Genomic DNA, 25,726 nt, shown 5'->3' on the forward strand with positions numbered 1-25,726 from the left:
CATTGTTTAAGCACTGCTTCCAGCCAAGAGTGAGACCATATATGCCCTATAGCTGCAGAAAAGGCTAACTTTGTTATCTTTTTACAAAAGAACAGCTGAACATGAGAGGTTTTTGGACCAATTTTGTGTTCTCCATTCTTTAAGCACCGGTTTGAGCACCGTTTAAGCACCGGCACCGTTTCAAAAGTACCGGTTTGGTACTGGTATCGGATAAAACCTAAACGATACCCATCCCTACTCATCTACGTTTCAGGAGAAAGTTTCAGCAATTCAATATTTCAATATCACAAAATCTGTCAGTTTTAGGAGTATTTCAAGAATTTTTGATGGTGTGCATGTTTCCCGAGGGAAAAAAATGTTTTTGGGATAGACTGAATGTTTGCCCATGTTAGAGTGAGGATGTGCCTGAAGGAAGAAAGGAAGGTCACTCGTTCAAGAATGCCAGTGTTCACATTTTGGACAGAGAAGGCAGATGGTTTGAAAGAGAACTGAAACAAGCCATTTTTGTCCACTGTGAAAGACTATCTTTGAACGGGGGGGGGGGGGGGGGGGGGCTACGAGACTGTCTGCTACTTATAATCCAGTTTTGAGATCCCTACCCAGGCACCTTAACACCCACTCTGTCACGGTCTGGGGTGGCAGACCGTGGGGATGTGGGGAAGTAACACCCAAACGCAGGACTCTTCTATGCAAGGCAATGCGTTTATTTACAGTGAAGTCAATGGACACAATAAAAATAAATCCCTGTGCGCTCCCGACTCCCGTTTCATGTCTTCTCCCTATGCCCATGCTCCGTGCTCTGTGTCTCCATTCCCTGTGTGCAATCCGTTCGCTGCTTCCTCATTTCCGCAAATCCTCCTGGGAAACACACAAAGGTAGGCATGAGGACCTTCACACAGCGGCAGACTAGCACTTACTTCACACATTTGCTGAGAAACTGACGGGAAGTCACACAACAATCCAACGTCCAGGAGCTCTCAGCCACACTGCTTTGTAGCTCTCCCGACGATCCTGATCAGTTGCAGGTGTGTGATCCTCTCCCTCAGGTGTGGCCAGCCTTCAGGCTAAACACACCCACCAGGCCTGATGATGCCTGTAGACTGGTGCTCTTTGCTCCAGCGGCGACGTTGCAACTCTGGTGGCCGACCACGGGTCCAGTGGCCACGAAGCAGTTCTGGCAGACTGCCACAGGTCCAGCGACGGCGGTGTTGCAGCTCCTTAGCTTTTGGCCTGGAAAGTGGCCAGTGATTATAGGTCTTGGTAGATTGCTGGCATGTGGTGGCTGGATGCGGACGTGCAGGCCGTGCTTCCCGCGCTGACCTCCAGCTCGGACTGAGCGGGTCCCTCCGGTGCACTGACCTCCAGCTTGGACTGAGTGGGTCCCTCCGGCATCGTGGCGACCTCCGGCTGCGGCTGAGCAGGTCCCTCCGGCACGCTGACCTCCGGCTCCGGCTGAGCAGGTTCCTCCAGCACGCTGATCTCCAGCTGAGAATGAGTGGGTCCCCTGGGCAAGCAGACCTCCGACAGGTCTGCTGAGCGGGTTCCACATGCCGCGGCATAGCGACTGCTGGCGGTGGAGACGATGACGGCGCAGCAGGCAGGTGAGGTGATGGTGACGTAGCAGCTGCAGAAAGACGAGCACATGATGGTGGCGTCGCTGCCACAGGCGTTTGTGACGATGGTGGAGTGACAGTTTCAGGCGTTTGAATAGATGATGGTGGTGTAGTAGCTGCAGATGGTAAGATAAGATAAGATAACCTTTATTAGTCCCACACGTGGGAAATTTGTTTTGTCACAGCAGGAAGTGGACAGTGCAAAAGTTATGAAGCAAAAATTAGAATAAAATAAAATAAGAATAAATACAGTACACAACTGTACAGAATAGAATAAAATAAAATACTATATACAGTAGAATAAAATAGAATAAAATATACAATAAGATAAAAATAGAATACAAATGCTATATACAACTGAGTAAAAATACAACGATGCCAGAAAAGATTATTGCACATTAGTGTTATTGCACATGTGTGGATGTGTGTAAAGCAGATGGTGTAGCTGATAGCTGGATGAGCTCCTCAGACCCTCCAGCGAAGGCAGATGACAGCTGGCGCGGTTTTCCAGAACCCCCAGCGGGAACAGACGACAGCTTGATGGGCCCCCCAGACCCTCCAGCAGAGGCTGGCATAGGGTCATCAGGTATGGAGACCCCTAGCTGAAAAGATGGCTGTTCTTTGGCGCTAATGTGGCTTCTTTGGCGATGACGGGGCCGGAAAGCCAGGCTGTGAGTCCACCGGCGGGCTGGGCCGGAAAACAGCCTGGGTCAGAGAGTGAAGGTGGAGGGTGTGAAACAGAAAATCTACGGCGATAGGGTTGAGGCAGTTCATCAGCCAGGGAAAACTAAAAAGCGTTTCCTGCAGTCATCTCTCCACGGCTGAACACACCCACCAGGCCTGATGATGCCTGTAGACCGGTGCTCTGTCCACACACACACACACACACACAAACCAGGAAGACGAGGGACAGCAGCACCAAAAATACACGTCCATAACATATTCAATAACCTTGGGTCCCTCAGAACCAGGTCCGTGACACACTCACATCTTGTGTCAGTTGATCTCAACAGGTCACATGATCTCCATGGGTCATTATCAGCAGAGGTTTTGGTTTCACCCAAAACCTCTGCTGATAATGACCCACACCCTTTTTCACACCTTGGCTCATGTGATCAATAGTGGGTCAACAACCCTCTTAAGCGACACTTCCACTAGGGCTTAAAATCTGGGACTCGCCACCATTTGTGTCACACTGCCCGAGGGCCACCATGAGAGGAGGACCCAAGTGCAGACACCAATCAAGTCAAGAGAACCTTTATTTGTCACATGCAAGTTGCCCTGCAGTGAAATTGTCTTCTTCTCTCATTCCCATTGTTCTTCTCCAAGATCTTATCCATATTGCGTTCAATAAACATAGTCTGAGTTCTCACAGCCCTGCCATCGTCTATCATGTCAGCCAGCCTTGTGGGATTTTGAACAGCTGTAGCCGCTTCTTTTCCATAAGCCAGGTCCAAGCCAGCTCCAGTCAGCCAGAACTCTGTTATTGTAGTTCCAAATTGGTAGATGTTGTTCAATGTCCTCCATTGAGAGTGTCACCAGACACACGACGCAACCGACCATCGAGTATCCGGCAGCAAACATCTTTCAATTTCGCTACGGGACCAGTTGATCAAATCCATAATTCTTCAGGTTTTAGAGAACAAGACTGAGAAACTCTTTGAGGGTTAGAGTTAGATGAGACTAGACAAAAGACATGAGCAAAGCAGGAAAGATAAGGGAGAGGGAGAAAAGTACTTCGTCAAGAGCCAGACGAGATAATGCAGGAACAGCGATCAGGTTCACAAATTTTTATTGAACACACTATTTACAGCACTAAGAATGTGTGGGAAATTAATGGGGTGAGGTAGACTGAACAAAGGGACTCGAGAGGATTACACGTGACTGACTCGTCACTGAGCTGGAGCAGCTCAGTGAAAACGCAGGGAAAACAGGATTAGTGGTGGAGAAAGTCCTAGAGTCTGGGAAATGATTGAGAGTAAGAGGTTACTTATTTGCAGTGGAGGATGTTCTCCCACTAGAGGAGGGAATTGCAAACCGAGTGAGTAGCTGGCTGTGCAGTAAGTTTGTCCATGCTGAGGTTGAGAACTTCCAGAGCTGACTGAGGTATTTGGCCTGATACCACCGTAGGTAGCTGATGGACTGGCAAAGGAGAGAAGACAACACCGGGGCTGTATCCCAATTCAGGGTCTGCAGCCTTAACGGTCCACAAGGGCCACGTACTCTAAGACCGCTAAGGCCGGAAGTGCGAGGCTTGTAGGCTTGTGAAATGGGACGGTCTAGCCTCCGTTGCGCTGTCCAGGTTGCCTAGCAACCATGATACTAACAGCTGGAAACATTTCATACAGCTTTGTTTGACAGAAATGAAGGAGAACATTTTGTTCATTTGTTTCTACATGAGCTTTTTGTGATTTGATAAGTATCTGAGGCTGAGACCACAGGACTGTAAAACATGATTGTTGGGCTTCATTTCTGTACTGAACCGTCATTTTAAGATTAGCTACTAAATAACAATTAGTTAATGATGTTCATGAGACTAAAGTCATCTCACTGTGGTAATGTAAATATAATATGGCCAAGATTATAGTTATATTAATCATTATTAGTTATTACAGCAGTGAGTTTGAACTCCGTGTAAAATACTGAGCTTCCGTAAAGATTCAAGTTGCAGTTATTTATATGTCCTATCACCTTAAATCTTCACTCAAAGACAAGTATCTCTGACAGTGTCTATACAGATGTATTATATATAAGAGACAAATATTGTTCTTTCAATATGTTGGCATTACTAAATTTGGCTCAATGCTTACATATGTGTAAAAAGAAAATGTACGAGCTGTGATAACTGTTTCTGATAGAATGAAGAGTCGACTGATATATGAAATATTCCTTTATTGGGTGCAAAAATCAGACCATGTCATAACTGCTTTAAGTCATACAGAATAGATATCAGAGCCTTAAACAGGCTGACTTCTGCTAAATGGGTCAAACTGGGCAGAAAGTAAACAAACACATAACATCCTTATAGAATATGATGTAACACTATAGATCAACTTACCTCAGAATATATAAAGCATATAAACAATTACAGCAATATGATGCAACAAACACAGCAGTACTACTAATCCAAAATACTCAAAGCTTCATAGAACTGAAACAAACATTTATTTTAGCTCCATTCTGCTGCTGATACATACTTTAGGTTTCTGAATATTAAACTTGTTGCTGCCTTTCATAGTGTGTAACCTGAAGGCCCTGAGTACTTTCTCCCACACTGAAAACACTGGGATGATCAAATTATCTGAACATTACCTAATAAGACTGATTCAGGACAGACCATTAGTTATTTTAAACTTTCCTAGCAGTCCTTCACAAACAGGGAACAGTCTATCTATTCTCTCCATCTGTCAGCTGCTGCTGGCTCTTCCTCCTCCTCTTCCTCACACACTGCTGAGTTTGTCCTGGTGGATCATCAGGGGTGCAAAGCCTCACAGATGATGTGCAGCAGTGGGTCCCTCAGTCTGTCCTCACTCTGGACACTTGCAGTCGTCGCACATGGAAATCAAATGTGCGATAAGCTGCAGGATTCAAACACAAGTGTAACTTATAAATACATGTTCATACTTTTAATCCACAATCAGAGAGAAAGAAAAAGAGAGAGTGCAGGACAGGCAGACAGGTGACAGTCTCAGGTGTACACACTGCTACAAAACAGCACAAGAGAAGGAGGATTTAGTGTTTGTGTTATTACGAGTGCTAAACAAGAAGAGTTCCAGATGGTACAGTGGACACATGTGTGACTCCTGTGATTAAAGCATCTTTCTTTCAGCTTAACGAGTGAACCGTCAGCTCGTTCAAACACACGTTAAAGTCCGTTTGGCTCGACACCACTGAACAGAGGCAGCAATATAACATAACTAACATTAACAGTGCAGTGAATCCTGCTTGTGCCGTGATATTCAGGACTGCAAACCGAGCAGCATCACTGACTTTCAGCTTGTTGTGTTTGTGGATATATGACTGACTTTAATTATCCACAAAATCATCACATTCTCTGTAGGATTAAGGTCAACTATTCAACGGCGTATATTTCAAAGTAGAGGCTTTAAAACCAAGTAAAAGCTGAAAGTTCAAACATCACTAATATCACATAACTCTGCCGACATGTGGCCAACAGTAATGTTTTAATGTTCTTCATTATTAAACATTTTCACATAAATAAGTGACATAATATTCAGTACTTACTTTTAAAAGTTTACTCTTTCGCCGCCCCGCTTCCACCGTTTTTTCCAGCAAAATTATCCACACCCACCGCCACGCTATGAAGTCTGGGTTATGTTGGGCCATGAAGTCTACACCACCACATCCTTAAAATTCAGGGAAATGGTGGACGCATTTGAGGGCCGCATTTCAAGCAGCCTTCGAATTGGGACAGCCTTCATCTCATCGCGTCACTAGTTTGGCATTAAGGCTGCAGACCCTGAATTGGGATACAGCCCAGGTTTAAATGCAGCCTCTTGATTGCAGCTGATGAGACACAGGTGAAACAGATCGTCGAGGGCTCCGCCTCCAGGTGGATCCTGGGAAAACACAGCCGGCCTTGAAGGCACATCCACCACTCACTCAGATCATGACATTTTGGTCTAGAACTGAAGAAGTTTCTCAGATGAGACATGAAATGTCTTCAAGAAACTTAAAGAAGTCCAGTTGCTTTTCTTTCCAAGCTCCTTGGACTTCTAAAGTCTTCATTTATTCACGCCCATTTTCTTTCCTAATGTCCTGTGGGTTTAGAAATATTTCTTGTGTGCAACTTTTAGAATTTGGCACATTTATATTTGTGCCTAATAACAAACACAGACTCTGCCTAGCAGCTAATGTGCAGTACAGCTGATTCTTTTGATTGATTCTTTTATTTATTTATTTATTTGTTTAATGTTTTGTATTGGAGTTCCCTTCAGTCACAGTCTTGTTGTGAAACATTAATCCATAAATGAATGTGCACCTTAAAATAAAAATACATAATACAAGACATTGTACTACAGTTGCCTTTGTTAAATACATGGTATTCTGCCATCTTCAGTGTGTTTTAAGGTTTCAACTTAATTTTTGTACTTTGTATATGTTATATGTATATATAGTACATGCAGTATGAGAGGTCACAGAGGTTTAGTACCAGGATTCACATAAAAAGTATCAAATATGTTATGATCCATTATCATCATGTGTGATGTTAGTTTACATTTGTGGCTCTTCTCAGTTGTGTGTGCGCACATCTCTCACCTCTCTCTAAGGTGTGGTTGTGTTTTTGATGCTGAAACAGATGAAGACTGCTGATTGGCTGAAGTAGGGTACAATATATATTGTTGGTTGTTGGTTTGGGCAGTGCTCACCTCCACATTAAATAAACTGCTGCTCATGTGTGTTTGTAGGTTCTCAGTCATCCAGGTCATGGTTGTCTAAGGAGCCTGGAAAGAAAGTGACTTCACTTTTTTAAGGTTCTGGATGATGTTTAACTTCTTATCCAAGAAGCTTCTTCACTTGATGAGCTTCCTTTGCTCATGTTCCACCTCTGCACAGTTGCATTTGATGACAATGCAGTGCAGTTCTCCCAAACATAAAACAGAGGGCGCCATGCACATTCACTGAAGTCAAGAAAAATTCAAGTGGAGGAGGAAACAGCAGCATGAAGAGAGAAAACTGAAGTGTTCAAATCGAGTTAATTTAGTCTCTTATTGTAATAATAAACAACATTTAAACATCATGTTGACACTTCATGTTAAAAGTTTTTGAACTCGGTGTGCTTTTACTGCTCAGTAGGAAAATTGTTGTTTTATTTAGGATTTGATATCTACTTTGAAATTTGTTCATACTGCTTCAAGAAATTTGAAAGCACTGCCTCATATTGAAAATTAATCATAATGAAATCCTGAAATCTATTCTCAAATAGTGAATGTCTGCTCTTTCTCATATTAAATTATTAAATCTTTTAATGTTCTCGGAGCTAAAAATAATAACAGCTCCACAAGTGATAAAAAGCAATTTATATAAAGAAAACAATATGTTACAGAGCTTTGATGAGGTGTAAAACACTCTGTTATTGTTCATGAGAGTATATGACAGGATTAAACATTTGTTAAAACAGGTTTACGCAAGAGAAGCATTAGTGTGAAATAGTTTTGTGTAACAGCGACATCTGGTGGAGCAATAGTGTTTATGAGCTTTGTGAATATGAAATGTTATCTTTCACTTTTTATACTTTTAAAAGTATAAAAAATGCAGGGCTGAAAATAAGATGGAAATGAAATTACACGTATTATGAGATATAAATATGTGATCATGTACTATACTTTTTATTTCATTTGTATTTTTATGTGATTGGAGGAAGTAGGACCAAGTGAAGAATCCAATCTCAGCAGATCTTCTGTTGCCACAATAAACTTTACACCGATATGTGACTGAAGGTGGGGAAGCAGATATTAGTACACGGTTTTTATTTTATGTTTTTGTAGTTTTTTTGTTTTGTCTTTTGTCTTTTTCTCTTGTAGAAAACACCCCATTTAGTTTGTGTGATGAATGCTCGTTGTCTTGTGTGTGATCTGGAGACATTGTGAAGATAAGACAGAAAGATCATTTTTAAAGACGGATCAGAAGTTTTGTGAAGTGACTTTGAAATCTGGATTCAGTGTTTAGAGTTGGGGAAAAAATTATGGAAGATTTAAAAAAAAATGTGTCTTAGAAACTATGAAAAACCTTTTTTTGATGGTTACTGTATTGCAGTCTTATAAAACTGTCATTTTTCATGTTCTCTATATGTATATCTATATGAGAAGAGCAGTGATTGATGGAATATTTTGTCACTGGTGACGATACTCTTAAAAACAAACCCAAATATGATAAATTGATGGAAAAAAGAATACCTGACTCATAGTGAGGGGACTCACTGTGTTCACGGTGGATTTACATAGAAGAGTCAGTGCAAGTCCAATAACTGATTAATCAACTAATCATTTCTTAAACTTTTGGTTAGCTTAATTTACAAAAGCAAAAACATGTTTTTGTTGTGTGTTTTTTGGACAAAGCTCAGTATGTAAAGTACCTGATAACAAAGCTGTCTGATAAATGTACTGAAGGTAAATGTACTATGTCTCTGAGAAACAGTGGAGAAGAAGCAGAAAAAGAATCATGTCAAGTATAAATTGATCATATTTGTACTTAAATACCAAACTACAGTAATTGTGCTGAATAATCATCTAAAACAACATTTTCAGCCTCAACAATCAGCTCTGATTTATGAAGTTTATCATATTCAGGCCCTGCAGCTGATTGGTGGCATGTCTGATCAGAAAGCCTTTCTGCATCTTCACAGTGTGAGTCTGAGAGTTTCTGCACAACAGGATGAGCTGCTACACACCTGACACCACATTCAAACACACACAAGCTGCAAATCTAACATAATACTTTAGACAAAAGAAAAAAGGTTCACAATTTGCAGTTAACACGAAGATATTCTGGAGTACAAACAACACACAGCACACAAGTTTTGCGTAGAGATGATTGTTTATTCTGGATGTTATTTTCATTCAGTTATTTTCCATTACTTTTTGGATTAATCTTCTGGTTTATCCAGTTCATGTAAGAACAAACATTCACAGTAACAGCTGGCCCAGTACAGACATGTACAGGTATAAAACTGATTACACCATAAATCATGTTGTTGTATATCACACCACCACCAGAATCACCCTGAGAGAGAAAAATATAGTTTGTGTTTAAGTTTGTTCCAAAATATCTAAAACATATACACACATGATATACAGTAATATTAGCAGTCATGCCAACTCACCTCACGAATATCTACGTTAGGTTCTTCCAGACACAGCCTGTTGTTATATGGCACATGTGCACCACAGTTAGCGTAGCGTGTGGTAGGAACACAGTCAACAACATGCATGTTTGCACACTGGAGATTAAATGGTTGGCCAGGGCCTGGAGAAAAAGGAAAAGAATAAAAGTCATACATAACCCTCCAAAAATTTAATTTTGAGAAGAATGATTTTTTGTCTTTTTTCTGGATGTTTCCAAATGTTTTTTAAACAAGGAACCTGGCATACAGTATATCTACTATCAAATGAAAAAAATACACTTTGTTTTTCATTCAGTATAAAAAAACATAAATATAAAACTGACAAAAAATGTAAAATCAGATTCTAGCATTAAATGTGAATTAATCAACCAAAAAATGGTCTTACGTGTGTGGCCGGTGGCATTTACCCTATAACCACCAAGTCCTGCAACCTGAACGACGTCTCCTCTAGAAATAGAGAAAAAACAAGATAATCATAAATTATTTTTAGGTCCATCCATGTGATATAAAGATGGATGTAACTCCTAAAATCAAAACAGTCTTAACTCGTGGTCCAGGCTCAGTACAAACCCAAATAAAGCACCAAAACAATAAAGCAATAGAAATATCGATAACTAAACTAGGAAACACTGAGGGGAAAATACTAAACACCAGAATATCTACTCTGTCTGTGCTGCCTGTTACAAACACACTACAGAGTACAGAGTTATTCTTTAGAGGGAATGAATGACAGTAATAATCATTTAAACTTGTATGTATATTATTGCTATTTTACATTATTTTTCTTAAATGGTAAATTTCATTTTCTTTCCACTCACTGAATATAATTCACTGCCTAATAGAGACAGAAATGCTATTTTTAAGCTTAGGGATCACTGGTGTGGTAATACTGTTCTAAAGTGAAAGCATGAGGTCAATCTATTTTATGGAAAAGTAATTCATGATGTATTAATGTAATTTACTTGCACTTTACATGCTTTACACTTTCACTCTGACAGATCTACTGCCCGGAGCGAAACAGAGTTCAGGAGCTGGAGTTGTTCCAGCAGTGACCATGTGCAACATGAGGTGTTTGTACAATAATATGAACAAGCTTGGTTAGCTGATTGATTTGTTTGTTTTTAGTTGCAGTAATTTATAAACTATTGTAATTAAATTGACTTTTTTCATATCTTAAATCTATTTTATTTATAACCTGTTTTCATGGTAATTTTTTTTTGCCCTTTTACCCTTTTTATGGATGGAATCACTGTGTGTATAATATGGCTTTTTTGACATGAACTTGTGTAAGAAATAAATAGAGATGGACCGATCCGATATTACGTATCGGTATCAGTCCGATACTGACCTAAATTACTGGATCTGATATCGGCGACAAATAAAAAATGTAATCCGATCCATTAAATATCAAAAAAGCACCTCACAAAACTTGCAACACTGTGTAACTCGGCTCATAACCGTAGCACGTCAGAGCAGTATGCGTCACGTGATAGAGCAGCTGTGTGTATTTGTAGCCTTGCTAGCAATCCGGCATTTCAGCTCCGAGGAAGTTATCCCAGAGAGAAGTAAAGCAAGTGTGTAAGTTCATCTCTGAATGTTTGTAAAGCGCTCCCATGTTAAGCTTAACAACCGATATATGGAGCGACTGCCTCTCGCTCTCCTGCTGCTACTTCAATCTTGAAACTGCTTAATGATCAGCTGATCGGCTTTTCTGTCGCGAGTCCGTCTCTCTTCTTTGTTTTTGGCCCACTTTGCACCAATCATCTGTCCATCTTCATCCGCTTTATCCGGGGCCGGGTCGCGGGGGCAGCAGCCTAAGCGGAGAAGCCCAGACCTCCCTCTCCCCAGCCACCTCCTCCAGCTTATCCGGGGGAACACCAAGGCGTTCCAAGGCCAGCCGAGAGATATAATCTCTCCAGCGTGTCCTGGGTCTGCCCCGGGGCCTCCTCCCGGTGGGACATGCCCGGAACACCTCACCCAGGAGGCATCCTTGTCAGATGCCCGAACCACCTCAGCTGGCTCGAAAGGAGCCAGCATAAACTGGATAAATCAGAAATTTGCTCAAATTAATGGAAAATAACTGAATGAGAGTAACATTCAGAATAAACAATCATCTCTACATGAAACTTGTGTGTTGTTTCTCCTCTAGAATATCTCTCTGCCTCAGGTGTGTGTGTATGAGATTTTGCAGAAAGTACTTGAGGTAGTGACGTGTATGAAGGTATGTTTGTGTGTGTCAGTCCAGTCACTGAGTGTTCAGGAGTCTGACGGCATGGGGGAAAAAACTGTTCTGCAGTCTGGCAGTGAGAGCCTGAGCGCTCTGGTACCTCTTGCCAGTAAGCAGCAGGGTGAAGAGTGTGTATGAGGGGTGTGTGGGTTGGCTTTGTGGATGTCGTGGCTGTGGTGTCTGTGATGGAGAGAAGGGTCTTGCGATCTGATACAATGAAGTTACCATTAGAGATGGACCGATCCAATATTACGTATCGGTATCGGTCCGATACTGACCTAAATTACTGGATCGGATATCGGCGAGAAATAAAAAATGAAATCCGATCCATTAAATATCAAAAAAGCACTTCACAAAACTTGCGACATGGCGTAACTCGGCTCATAACCGTAGCAGGTTGGAGCAGTATGCGTCAGGTGATAGAGCGGCTGTGTGTATTTGGAGCTTCCCTACCAAACCAGCATTTCATCTCCGAGGAAGTTATCCCAGAGAGAAGTAAAGCAAGTGTGTAAGTTCATCTCTGAACGTTAGTAAAGCATTCCCACGTTAAGCTTAACAACCGATGAATGGAGCGACTGCCTCTTCCTGCTGCTACTTCAATCGTGAAACTGCTTAATGATCAGCTGATCGGCTTTTCTGTCGCGAGTCCGTCTCTCTTCTTTGTTTATCGCCCACTTTGCACCAGAAAGAGGAAACCAGCGGCTGAACAACAGCAGCACGTTTAAGCTTGATAAGCTGTTGTTAGAATTTATTTAATATTACTTTCTACACCAGGATCCTTTTCTACGTAGCTGACGGCTGGTAACTGTGCAGGGGCGGATCTAGCAAAGTTTAGCCAGGGGGGCCGATAGGGCATGAACAGGGAAAAGGGGGCACAAAGACATACTTTTCTTTCTTATTCTCATTTAAAATGTCTAGCTTTTAATAAATAATTATCTGAATCTTACACCCAAAGTTTTAATCTGATGTAAAATGTATAGCAGTCCATTACTGTATATAGTAACTGTTAAGTCCAATATACCCTAGTAAGCTATAGTACTTTTTCCTTTGGGAAGGTACCATCTGTGAATTCTGTAATTCTGTTGAAGAAAGATGTTGAATCTATTTAATTATTCTTGAAAAATAATTTATTTCTGTGCATTTTTTTTTCACCCTGCATCAAATTAAAGTTGATTACATCGATTAAGCATCATGAGGTGGAGGGTGGGGGGTGGTTCCCTTTTTTTTAATTTTTTTTTTGCTGGGAGTTAAAAAACACACTATATCGGATTCATATCGGTATCGGCAGATATCCAAATTTATGATATCGGTATCGGTATCGGACATAAAAAAGTGGTATCGTGCCATCTCTAGAAATAAATAAATGTATAATGTAATGTTAATTAAATAATTTAAATTATTATGTAAGTTAACATCATGACATACAAACATCCAAAAACATGGTCAGGGTTCAGTAAGCAGGTGACCAACTGGCAACGTTGTGGATAAATAAATACCATAATATAAGTAAATGTAAAATAAAAATAAATAACAATAAAAATGTGTGAAAGTCATAAAGGTGTCAGACTTATTTGGTAAGGGTACAACTTACATTCTGGGAGGATTTGCACAGTTCGGTAAGGCAACGATCTTCCTGCCTGGTTGTGGAGGAATTTCCAGTAGCATAATGTCATCAATTGTATTTATGCCCACAAAAAATGATCCACCTGTGACTTCCACCTTTTTTTTTTTATTTAAAGATGGATCAGCTAATAACTTTATCCATGATTGACGTGGATGAATTCCTAAAGTTGCATACATTTTCCTGCACAAGGACAAATGGGTGTTAGTGACTGTAACTATTAAACATGAGCATAAGAAATGATGTCTTTATTTCGAAATTCTTATAAAACACATTTATGAGTGAAACTGCCATTTCCTCACCATCCAGGTTTATTTTCCCAGCAGTGAGCTGCAGTCAGAATCCACCGTTCATGGATCAGTGAGCCACCACAGAGACTTTCGTATTTTCCATCGGTTGCCTTTAGTTTCACGTGATACAGACGCTCAGTGTCTGGACACTTTTGACCTCCATAGACCCTTTTGTGCAAATCTACTCCTGTGCTCACTGTGATGCCTGAAAAAGAAAATATATTACTCACAACTGGTTGTTTCCATCATCTTAAGAAGAACATATTTTCTCCAGTTATTTGTAAACAGCAGAAATGTGTCTACAAAGATTTGATAAAAAGAAGACAAATACAATCATACTTTAACAGTCTGATAAATCTATATTAGCTGATATCAAAGCAGAGACAAAGCAGAACAAAAACATTATTCAATGGTTTACTGAAAACTTAAATAATCCTTTAGTAACACAGATATGTCGCAACCTGAGAAATAGTTCAAATAAAGTGAAAATAAACAGGAAATAAGTGCAACAGTTTACTCACCAACCCACAAAAGAAGAAGAAGAAGAAGCTTCAGATGAGCCATTGCTGTCATTCAGCTTGCAGTGAATGCTGTGCTGGGACTTTTTTAAGCCTGTTCTCACTGTGCTTGGTGGCCATGAAGCCACCAATCACAGAGCATAATTTTATCAACAAAACCCCAATTGGCTGCTCAGTTTCCTTAACTTCACACTTTTTTCAGTGTTGGTTCTTTCTCAAAGAATTATTTGGTTTTTATGCAAATATTTTTTTGCTGATGTTGTTTAAGTGTTGTTCAAAAACTACATTTACAAAATGGTGAGTTCAGCTGAGAGCCACTGATAGAAACTGATCCACAACGTCTCGTTCACTCAGTACAAAACTTCAAAATGATGTTGTTTGTCTGTAACAAGTACCTGGTGCACCTTTCACTATCTCTTACAGCAGCTGCCATAAAACATTTGTGTGTTCATCACAGCGCTCTCTTACAACACTGTAAGTTAACACACTGATGTTACATTTGTTTCCTGTGCACAATAATCATTCATGTTCATATAAAATGAAATATATAAATTACACACCATATATGTCTCATTCATTCAACATCGTCAGATAAGCACCCCATTGTACTGTATGTTTCTCATTTGTCCATCCATATGTGTAATTACATATCTGTGATCTGTGATTTGGGGAAAGCAGTCTACATTCCAAACTGTTCTGTGACCTTTATGTCTTATTTTATGGAAATTTTCTCACTGAGTTTTGGCTTTGACAGAAGTTTTGTAATGAAAGTGTGGAGTCAGTGTGGCTGTGACACAGACCAATCCAGATTCCTCTGGGGAAGTCAGAGTAGTGGATCTCTAATTAGCTGAGGGTAGATCTCTCCTATCAGGGAGCTTTATGCTGTTTCAATTACCCAAATGTTTACAAAATAAATTTTTGTGGTTACTTTGTAATCAGTCAGTAATCAATTAGTCAATATAATCAAGACATTAGCGTGTTAATAATCACTTTTGTCTACCCGCTTATTCTATTTGTCAGTGCCAGGATAGGTGAATCCACAAAGAAAGATACCACAGGTATGTTTCATGACAGGACCTTGGCCATCAAATGCTGCTAATCTGCCTTATGCTGCTGATGTCCTAAACACGCAGTTATCATGAAGTAGAAGCTGAGATTAGGTGCACACATTTGTACTGTGCATTCAACAGTACAAATAAAGATTTTTAAAGTCTTTATTTGTACTGTTGAATGCACAGTTGACAAGATTTCAGAGAACAAAGAGAAAGTAAAACAATTTGAAAAACCTATTCACTTTCTTTTTGCCAGTTTTAAATCAAACTTTAAAGTTGCAGTTTGATTAAGATGTGCCAAAGGACCCATACCAGTAGGTGACAGCAACTTTATTTGTCCCCAAGCATCAGACAGGGAAAGGCAAAAGGGAGTAAAACCATTTAAATATGTATGAAGTTGAACTGTGTGCGATGCTGCTTAACATCCATTTATATTGGGACAGCTCGTAACCACCCAGATTTATTTATTTGGTTGGTTGGTTGGTTGGTTGGATGGATGGATGGATGGATGGATGGATGGATAGGTTTCAGTCAGACCGTTTCTGATCAGTCTGCTGCAGGAGAGATGATTTCAGGACAGAGATGAGCTAAAATAAAGAAAGCAGGAAGACAGGCCTGATATCCAGGAGATATGTCAGGGGTGGGCAACTCCAGGCCTCGAGGGCCGGTGTCCTGCTGGTTTTAGATATCACCAGTGTTGAGCAAGTTACTTTGAAAAAGTAATTAATTATAGTTACTAGTTACTTCTTCAAAAAATACAGTTACAAGTTTCTAAAAGTAATTAATTACTTGAAAAGTAACTATTGCGTTTAACCCTCAGGGGTCCAGGGTATAATTGGCCATTTTTCACTACTTTTGATTTTACCTCTACATTTCACCTTTAAAAACTATTTACTTTGCCTTGTTTGGTATCATCCTTTTCAGCACAACTGCACGTGTCTGAATTTACAGTTATGTTTTCATTTTGACATACTGTATTGACACAATTGATCTAAAATCAGACAAAAAACATAAAATCTGAGTAGAAAAAGTTATATTTTTACTGTAACAACCACAAACCCATTTACTGAATCACATTTCATAACTTTAAATGCAAATATAAATTGTCAACTTTAAAATCATATGCACAACACAAAACTATCTACAACACTACTAGAGATGGCACGATACCACTTTTTAATGTCTGATACCAATTCCGATATCATAAATTTGGATATCTGCCGATACCGATATGAATCCGATATAGCGTATTTTGTAATCAATAAAACTGGTTTTTATAAATATCTTGCTGCATTTTGTATGAGTTCATACTCAAGTTTTAAAAAACAAGAGACTGAAGCTATTCTGTTATACCTGTATGCAAAAAATACACTCCACCCAAAACATTTTAAACCAAAACAGCTGATCATTGATCAGTTTCATGTTTGAAGTAATAACAGGAGAGGGAGGGGGAGTGAATGAGAGACGTAGATGCAACTGCGTAGAAAAAACACAGAATAACTCCAGCTTTGTGTCTATTTTTTAATTCTAGCTGAAGTACGGGACAAATTGCTTCCTTTTCACCTCAATATGGAACTCCAGTGGCCAGTCCAGCTGTGGCTCAATATATCAGTTGTTAAGCTTAACGTGGAAATACTATGCAAACATTCAGGGATGAACTTACACACTTGCTTTACTTCTCTCAGATAGTTTTCGCCGAGATGAAATGCCATGGTTAGGAAGCATGTAGCGAGGCTCCAAATGCTCCAACAAACCGCCGACAGGTCTCGCAGACAACAGCCGCTCTATCACGTGACACATACTGCTCCGATGCGCCGAGCTGGGTTACGCCAAGTAGCGCGTTTTGTGAGGTGATTTTGTGATACTTCGGATCGGATTACATTTTTTATTTCTCTCCGATATCCGATCCGTTAATTTAGGTCAGTATGGGACCGATACCGATACGTAATATCGAATCGGTCCATCTCTAAACACTACACACTAACTACACAAGACAACACATGAACTACACGCTCCAAACACGCTAAACGTCACAAATCGCTCACATCTCAAAACTGTCTTTCCTTCTCTCTCTCCCTCTCTCTCTCTCTTGCTGTCACTCCTAAACCATCCCCCTCTTCCTAAACAACCAAATGTCATGTTGCCATATCATTTTTTGATTGGTCGACATGGTGCATTTTTCCAACAACATGAAAGGGCTGTTTTTTGTTTTGTTTTTTTATTTTTTGGACATAAGTAGAGAGTGCTTGCTGCGCTGTCCTTATTCAGTAAACGTGACGAAAGTATTTAGGAAAAAACACGCATATATATTGTTTATCATGACTCTGGTTTTACGTGGCCTATCAACACAATTTAAAAACTGGTATATATCACCTTGTTGCTTTGTCTTTAAGTGGTCACGTGATTGACTTACCACGACTACTTTATTCTTCCTCAGTCAGAAAGCAGCACACGTGTGATTGTTTTGCCCCCTTAGCTCCAGGTGTTGTGCCAAAAAGTGATCGTCGGCCAGAAAGTGATTGCCGTCTGTGGGAGCGCGCACAGCAATTTCTCTTTTATGTCCTGCTCTTCTGTTTTAAATTCTCAGCTTTTAATCTTATTTTGTTTTATCTTGATGTGAAATTCAGTCTAAATATAATTTCTATATTTTGTTGTTTATGTGTTACTTCTTTGCTCAGTTTCTCTTCCATTTTTTTTCCAGAGGTTGCACAACTTATAAACAAAACAAAGACACAAAGACAAAGAACAATGACAGACAAATGACATTTACACCATTACACCTTTTAATTTATGGAACCACTTTGCCCAAACACCATATTAGGCCAATTGTCTTCTTCTCCTTTATTAAATCAAGCCCCATGTTGGTGCACTAATTTGTTGGGGTTTGTCACAAGATAAAAAGACAAATATGCTCAAATTTTTGGGCTCACAACTTATTAAATATACAGAATTTCAAAATAGTTTTTACATGGGGCCATGGACCTGCCTCTCTCTGGCTCAGAGACAAAGGCTGCTGCACCCAAGTAGTAAACACCTTTATTGCGTGTAGTAAAGACAGAACGTTAACATGACTGGTCAACAGGTGGAGAAAACCCTCTATACCCCAGGTCCGGCTCACATTTCTTTTGCTTTTCTCCTTCTGGATATCTCTCTATATAGAGATGACAATTTTGGAGGCAAAACTCCCGTCACAATGACAACCACTCCGTGTGATCTGGTCTACGGGCCGTAGAGTTGCAGAAGGGGGAAAGAGAGCATACCCTAACACCTGATTTATAGAGCTGTTTTGGTCTAATGGAGCTAATGTGCCAGCCTACTTTATGCACCACTGTGATACTTTCCAGTTGTGGAATGTGTGGTGTTCTCTTTTCAACATTATTCAAATCAAATTTCAAATTCAAATTCAATTTGTCACATACACAATCAACAGTGTGCAGATTGACAGTGAACAGTTAAACGGTTATTGAGGTATATTATTGAAGCACATTATTTTGTTATTAATTGCATGTAAAGTGATGTGATATGAGAGAGACCAGATCAAAAGTACATTATTGTTGTTGTTATTAAGTGCACATGCAATCGCGTGCAATGGTTCTATGATATATATCTGTGTGCAGTAAAGGATAAAACAAATGTGTGATCCAACTCAACTATGTAGCCTAAAAGATAAAAAATAAACTTTGACACAACTATTAAGGATAATTTTTTAATCTAATGTGATACTATTGCAATGACTGTATTGAATCTGAACATAATTGTTCTGTGGAATATTGCATGCCATCAGGTGCTGAAAGCCAACATTTTACAGGTTCTGAAACTGCAGGTTTCGTCACTCTCCAACCAAAATTCATTGATCCAGCAGCAAAAAAAGTTCCTTGAAAAACATTGTAATGAATTCCCACTTACTCTGGCTGTCTTGATCACATCATGATAAAAATGGCACTTCCTGCACAGTTATGACTCTCAGTGTGTCATGATACCAGTTTCCCATCAAAAATCTCTATTTTCTGCCTTATTCGCTTACTTATAATGCACCAGTTTATTGTTGTATATGGTGTTGTCAGCTGCTGTTTTTTTGTTTTGTTTTGTTTTTTTTTCACAAAAATGACCTCTGACAAGAAAAGCTAATTTCTGCTATTCTGTAATTCTGTAATTTTCTGTAATTTTACACACTTATTTCTTACAGTTTAAGTCCAATGAGTCACGCTGACAGATTTCTTTCTTTGCCACAGTAGATTGTACTTGATCATATAGAAAAACAGTCAAACATGTAACTTCTTTACACTGACAGGGAGAGTTTCACTGGTCCAGCCATCAAAGTGGTCTGTACGTGGCCCACAATGTAAAATGGGTTTGACACCCCTGTTCTAGAAAACAAATCACACCCATCACACATGTTCCTGGCATTGACTGTTTATTAGGAATGCTTTTTCGTTTTCACTTCTTGATTTCATTATTTATCCAGTCAATGTAAGCACAGACTTTTACAGAAACATCTGGTCCAGCACAGCCACAACTACCACCTTTATGTACACCATAGATCTTGTTATCGTATATCACTCCACCACCAGAATCACCCTGAGAGAGACAAAAATATAATTTGTTGTGAATTTGTTTCAGGATAATTGCTGTCTACACAGTAAATATACAATAATGATAACAGCAATGCCGACTCACCGGACATGTATGGATGTTAGATTTTTTGTAACACATCCTGTTATCATACGGCACCTCGTCATAACATCGACAGTTTCTGATAGCCTCACAGGTATCAAAATCCAGCTTTGTACACTGGAGTTTACTTGGATAGCTCGTGACTACAAAAAAGTAAAAAGAACTAGAAAAAATTTGCATTTCCTGCGAAAATGCTGTGTGGATGCCTTAACGCTGAAGTTGCCTTCTGAAAAAGCTGAAAAAGTTGAAAACTTGCAAAAAGTTATATGGCGGTGAAGAAACTGAAAATTCTGCTGAAAACAGGTGAAGAAGCAGAAAATTTTTGCTGAAAAGTGGTGAAAAGCCAAAAATTCTACTGAAAGGGGTAAAGACAGACATTTTTGCTGAAAAGTAGTGGAAAAAAAATGTTACCCTGAGCAGGATTCAAACCTAGAGCTTCTGGTTTCAAGGCAGCCACTCATCTCACTGAGCCAAACTCATTCTGACAAAGAATAGGTGGAGAGACTGACAATTTTGCTGAAATGAGCAGAAGCTGCTGAGAATTGTGCTGATAAGAGTGAAAAGGCTGAAAATTTTGCAGCAGAGGTGAATAAGCAGAATTTGGGCTGAACAGAGGTGAAAATTCTGAAAATTCTGCTGAAAAGAGGTCAATCAGCAGAATTCTGCTCATTTGAGCAGAAATTCTGTTGAAAAGAGGTTTTTGCTGAAAAAGTTAGGATTTGTGCTGAAAAGTTGTGAAAAAACTGAGAATTCTGGTGAAAAGGGGTGAAGAATGTGAAATTTGTGTTGAAAAGAGTTAAAACAGTATAATTGTGCACTGAAAGAAATGTTGCCATAAGCGGGATTTGAACCCGGGCCTCCCAGTCTGAGAATGGATGCTCATCTCACGGAGCTAAAACACAGGTCAACCCGGCAAGGAAAATCAGTGATGCCACTGATAATATGGCAGAAATGGGCAAAAAATATTGCATAAAAAATTCAATATCTCAAAAAGTATAGAAGTTATGAGAACCAAAAGATATAGCCGGCATAAGCAGAAAGAGCAGAATTTTTTAAAGTTTGAATGGCGAAAATCGGATAAAAACTGAGGGAGTAGTTAAGTGCCAAAAAACGTACGGAAGCAACAGGAATAAAGAAAGGATAAAGAACTAGAAAAATTTGCATTTCCTGCGAAAATGCTGTGTGGATGCCTTAACGCTGAAGCTGTCTGCAGAAAAGCTGAAAAAGATGAAAAGTTGCAAAAAGTTGTATGGTGGTTAAAAGAAAAAGTCGCCCTGAGCAGGATTCGAACCTGGCCTTCCTGGGCTGAAGGCGGCTACTCATCTCACTGACCCAAAGTCATTCTCACAGAGAAGTGGTGGACAGACTGACAATTCTGCTGAAATTAGCAGAAGCTGCTGAGAATTGTGCTGATAAGAGGAGAAAAAGCTGAAAATTTTGCAGAAAAGAGGTGAATCAGCAGAATTTCTGCTGAAAAGAGGTAAAGAAGCACGACTTCCCAACCAGCCAATCATATCTGAGGGCTGACACAAGGCTGTTAGCCGAGTTGCCCTGTATTGAACTTATTTACAGTGTGTCAGTAAAGCACTTCTGGCCCCTGTGTTGAATGAGCCCATGTTGGGCTTGTGAATTTGACACCGTAAGGTTTTGAAGTTGGGGATACATGCTCCAGGTGAGCATACGATGTCTGATATCAGCTTGACATCTCAGTTATAAATGGAATTCAAAATGTTTTTGGAAGTATGACTAATGTATAATCTGACTTCTAAGGTACGCACGCCAAGGCCTAGAAGACAAGGGGACAGTTTACTTCGTGCTATAAAAACACAAACCTTAATCTTTGATCTTCCAACTTTATCTTTGTGTTCTGGTTTTAGAGTCTCTGTTTATTGAGACGTACTTTGGGAATCACCCTGTTGTGAGACAAGGGTACGCTGGGAGAGAATATGGCATTATACAAGCAGAGTGTTTTGGCTGTATCACTAGATCTAAGAAATACACCTGTTATTGGTTATTAAAAAGAGTTAGCTGTGGTGCAGGTTTAATTTATAATTTTTGCATGAACTGTTAAAGAATTACAGACAGCTTTATACCGATAGTGCAGGCATTTTTTACTTAAATGGTAAATGGCCTGTACTTGTATAGCGCTTTACTTAGTCCCTAAGGACCCCAAAAGCGCTTTACACTACATTCAGTCATCCACCCATTCACACACACATTCACACACTGGTGATGGCAAGCTACATTGTAGCCACATCTGCCCTGGGGCGCACTGACAGAGGCGACTTAAGTAGAAGTATAGCTGCTAGTGTCAGAAATACTCAAGTAAAAGTTTGATAATGTATGGGCTCAGAAATGTGCTCAAAGTCAGAAAGTCAAAGTAGTAACCTAGCTGAATATTGTCCTGTAATAAAATAATATTAGTAGGTGAGACGAGACTACAAACTTAGTCTGGTGGTGAAAAGGCACAAGAGGCCCAGAGGCACATTTGGCAGCCATGGTTAGAGCTCAGAGACCCTGAGCATGGTGGTGAAAGAGTCTAACATCCATGCATTACATGGTGTTGCGCCTGACAAAAAAACAAAACAAACAAACAAGCAAAAAACCTATAAACTAACCCCCTTCTTTAGAGGTGATTGTCAGTTTGCTGGTTTTTTTTAGAGACGCTGAGAGTGAGAGAGATCATGTTCTACATTACTTTAAAAGTGATTTTCCGAGCTGTTGATGTATGAAACAGTGTCCATAGAGACATGGATCAACTCTGTTTATGGCATTGAGTGTTAAATTGTGACAGTTTCAATAAATCCTGCAAAATTCTGGCATTTATACTGGGGAGCAAGGAAAAGTTAGACGTTGGTTGTACTATTGAAAATCAGTTTCATAAAAAACCAATTAAACAGATATGAAGAAGAATGTGTTTGTAAAACTAGCGGTAAAGTATGGGAACTATAAGGCAGACTGTTTCTGCTATCAAAACAGTTTGTGTTGTTAATCCTGAATGATTCATGGGGACAACATTTTACTCCACACACATTTGGAAAATTGCATAGTTTGACAATAAATATCCCAGTAAAGATGCTTTATTTCTTAACAAATACGCAGAGGGAGTGATCTTTATCAAAAGTAGAAGTTATATCTGTAGCTAAACCGTTGTACACAAGAACTTTAAAAATCTATAGTGTGTGTGAGACTGCTAGCTGTGTCGTTCAGCAATAAACTTATCTACAATGTGTTAGTAAAGAGCGACTTATACTTCTGTCCCATTAAGCAACGGTTTAACAAATTTCACTGTAATCTATAAAAGGAATCTGGATTAAAATAGAACATAGTAGTGTTGGATTAAGTGTAGAAAACACTAGTATAAGGTGTCTATGGAACAAATCTCCTTCAACATTCATAATGACCAAAGTGGATGACTACAGGCATTTCTCTCAGTCAGCTGATTGTGTTTAGGGTAAAAGCAGCTAAATACACTGAGATTGCTCCACACTGTTAGTGAGTTAACTCTGGATGTCTGTGGGTTTTGTCAACTTGGGGTGAACAAAAGCAGAAAAACGGTAAAAGATTCAGACATTGAAAGTCTGGTTTATTTCATGAATACAATGAAACATTTTACAGTCCACAGAGCAAAGTAGCATACATGATAATGGATACTACAACACAACGTGGACAGTGAGAAGCAAAACTCATCGTCTTACCAGCTCTTATATTCTTTAAACTTAAAATAAACCTTTGAAATTAGAGTTTAGTGTTTTAAGTCATGTATTTAAAAAAAAATGAGTCAACACTTGTTTCTCCCAGCAGCATTACTGAAGTGACACTTTAACAATGCTTATTTTCACAGTCTTTATGATGAAAAACATGTTCTCTCATTAGCAGATGTAGCAGAATACATTTATTGCAATGTATGAGCTACACTTCTCGCAAAAAAAAAAAAAAAAAAGCTCCTGCCCTGCCTTGACCTTCCTTCTGCGAGCACGCACGCACTCACACACACACACACACACACACACAGAGTGAGAGAGAGAGAGAGAGAGATCATTAATACAAAGGATTGCAGCAGCTTTTGGATTTTCACTCTTTGATGGCTTTAATATGAACAGCCACATAAAATTCATTCAGATGTTTTGCCTTTGCTTCAATTAAGATGTGTCTTTAAATCTACAACACCTTTCTTGTTCAAAAAGTTTACTGACATAGTAAAGAAGTAGCTACGGCGCTCAGTAAGTATGAGCCGCAGTAGCTTAGGGTCACTTTCTCAAATAAAGAGGATTTCATCATCTGCAGTTCGTGAAAAAAAACAAAAAAAACAAGCGCCACATTAAAAACAAATCAACAGATCCACAAATTATGGATACAGACTCTTTTCAGCTACAGAGGTAAAGGTATACTTCATGCACTTATCAGCATACAGTTTAAAGGCTTGCATCAGAGTGCATTGGTGCACAGTTGGGCATGTTTTATGGTTATACCACTGTGAATTTTGCTATATATATATATATGCTCAAGAGTCTATCATATGTTTGACATCCAGCTAAAAATTCGAAAATGTATATTTTTAAATCAGTAACTTAGCAAATTTAGATGAAATGTTTTTTGGACAACAAATGAGTCACGTTTTAAAAACAGTCTGAATAATCTGCGCTGCCTGACAGACATTTATGAAGCGCCGGCTATAACACACATCCTTACCGTGTGAAAGGACCGCGGATGTCTTGGAGCAGAGAACCGCTTTGTATTGTCGCTTTTCTCTTATGCATAAGCAACGCCGGCTGGTCAGAAACGCTCTGTGTGGGTAGAAAATGGTCTGCACCGGCGCTGGTCCTAACGCGAAATGGCGAGGGTCTCACGCTCCGAGGAACACTTCATATAGGACCGGGTGCTTCCAAAAACAATAGATGGGGTGCCGATAAGTCTGGGGGGCGATACACCTGCAGGGCATCACCTTGCTGTGCAAGTTTAAAACAATGAGGGTGGGGCACGCAGTTGCTGAGCTCCGGTGTAACTGGCCAAGATAGGCCTAAGGGTCCGCTGTTGCTGGCTACTTCAGAAAATAGGCGAGACCTTGCTCGACTGCTACATATGCGGGGCTTTTACCTATTCGTAAGGAATTACAAAAAGAGCTGATACCAGCCACTTTAAACAATAGGCGGGGTCCCGGCTCGACTGGTACACCTGTCGGCTTTTACCTTTTCCTAAGGAATCCCAACAATTAAATGATACCCGCAGTGGGCTTTTGCAATCCTGAACAATTTCAAACAATTAACCGGCTGTTGAAAAGACAGAGCGGGTCTGTGCGACTGGTTTAGAAGTATCACTGCAGCGTTTATTTTCTAAAGGGCTGAATGTTATTTGCAACCATCTGTTGTGTTAAAAACTACTCTGAAACCATGAAACCCCTTACGGAAGAAATGCCCGTTTGATCCGTTTTTAAAATAAAAGGCATGCATCGCTGCATGCTGTGACATCAGAATCACAAAATGAGTGTGATTAAAACAGGATTAGTTTGAAAAGAGCGATACTGGTTGCTTTGGAGGAAAAGGTGACATCATGTGCAACGTGTTTTAGAAGTAGGCCTATAGCATTTATTTTCTAAAGGGGCTGAATGTTATTTGTGACCATTTACTGTGTTAAAAACTAGCTGGCTCTGTCTCCCTCTTAGTTCAACATTCCGAAATCCCGATTTTTAAATAAAATGATCGCATCAACCCGTGAAAGAAACCCCAGTACATGCGTAAAACTAGTTAGATTAAAAACTAGTGGTTTGATTAAATGAAACGCTTGTGAACAAGCTGAAATTACCCGTACAGAAGAAATTCCAGTTTATGCCGTTTTTTAAAATAAAAGGCATGCATCACTGCATGAGG

General features: G+C 39.7%; 2 protein-coding genes across 2 annotated transcripts; both read right to left on the minus strand.

Annotated features, from left to right (window-relative positions):
- Window positions 1-704: 704 nt before the first annotated feature.
- LOC109202630 (uncharacterized) lies at window positions 705-6,079 on the minus strand. The gene is made up of 3 exons (XM_025908399.1): window positions 5,859-6,079; window positions 943-1,729; window positions 705-858 (listed from the first exon to the last, which is right to left on the minus strand). Exons 1-2 carry the CDS (start codon window positions 5,958-5,960, stop codon window positions 1,043-1,045), a joined length of 789 nt encoding a protein of 262 aa, XP_025764184.1. The 5' UTR covers window positions 5,961-6,079; the 3' UTR covers window positions 705-858; window positions 943-1,042.
- Window positions 6,080-9,157: 3,078 nt separating this feature from the next.
- Window positions 9,158-14,248, minus strand: LOC109202641 (thrombin-like enzyme acutin). Its single transcript, XM_019360472.2, has 6 exons — window positions 14,137-14,248; window positions 13,628-13,820; window positions 13,296-13,508; window positions 9,863-9,924; window positions 9,457-9,599; window positions 9,158-9,356 (listed from the first exon to the last, which is right to left on the minus strand). Exons 1-6 carry the CDS (start codon window positions 14,186-14,188, stop codon window positions 9,198-9,200), a joined length of 822 nt encoding a protein of 273 aa, XP_019216017.1. The 5' UTR covers window positions 14,189-14,248; the 3' UTR covers window positions 9,158-9,197.
- Between the last annotated feature and the right edge of the window lie 11,478 nt (window positions 14,249-25,726).

Source organism: Oreochromis niloticus, linkage group LG6 (genome assembly GCF_001858045.2).
Source record: "Oreochromis niloticus isolate F11D_XX linkage group LG6, O_niloticus_UMD_NMBU, whole genome shotgun sequence".
Classification (NCBI taxonomy): Eukaryota; Metazoa; Chordata; class Actinopteri; order Cichliformes; family Cichlidae; genus Oreochromis; species Oreochromis niloticus.

Bases quoted from the DNA above. Each gene is read 5' to 3' on its own strand.
- LOC109202630 (XM_025908399.1), bottom strand. From the start codon at position 5,960: ATGGCCCAACATAACCCAGACTTCATAGCGTGGCGGTGGGTGTGGATA. The intron at 1,730-5,858 runs GTAAGTACTGAA...TACCATCTGCAG, and splicing joins GAAAGAGTAAACTTTTAAAA to CTACTACACCACCATCATCT.
- LOC109202641 (XM_019360472.2), bottom strand. From the start codon at position 14,188: ATGACAGCAATGGCTCATCTGAAGCTTCTTCTTCTTCTTCTTTTGTGG. The intron at 13,509-13,627 runs GTGAGGAAATGG...GTCCTTGTGCAG, and splicing joins TGGGAAAATAAACCTGGATG to GAAAATGTATGCAACTTTAG. The intron at 9,357-9,456 runs GTGAGTTGGCAT...TTTCTCTCTCAG, and splicing joins CTAACGTAGATATTCGTGAG to GGTGATTCTGGTGGTGGTGT.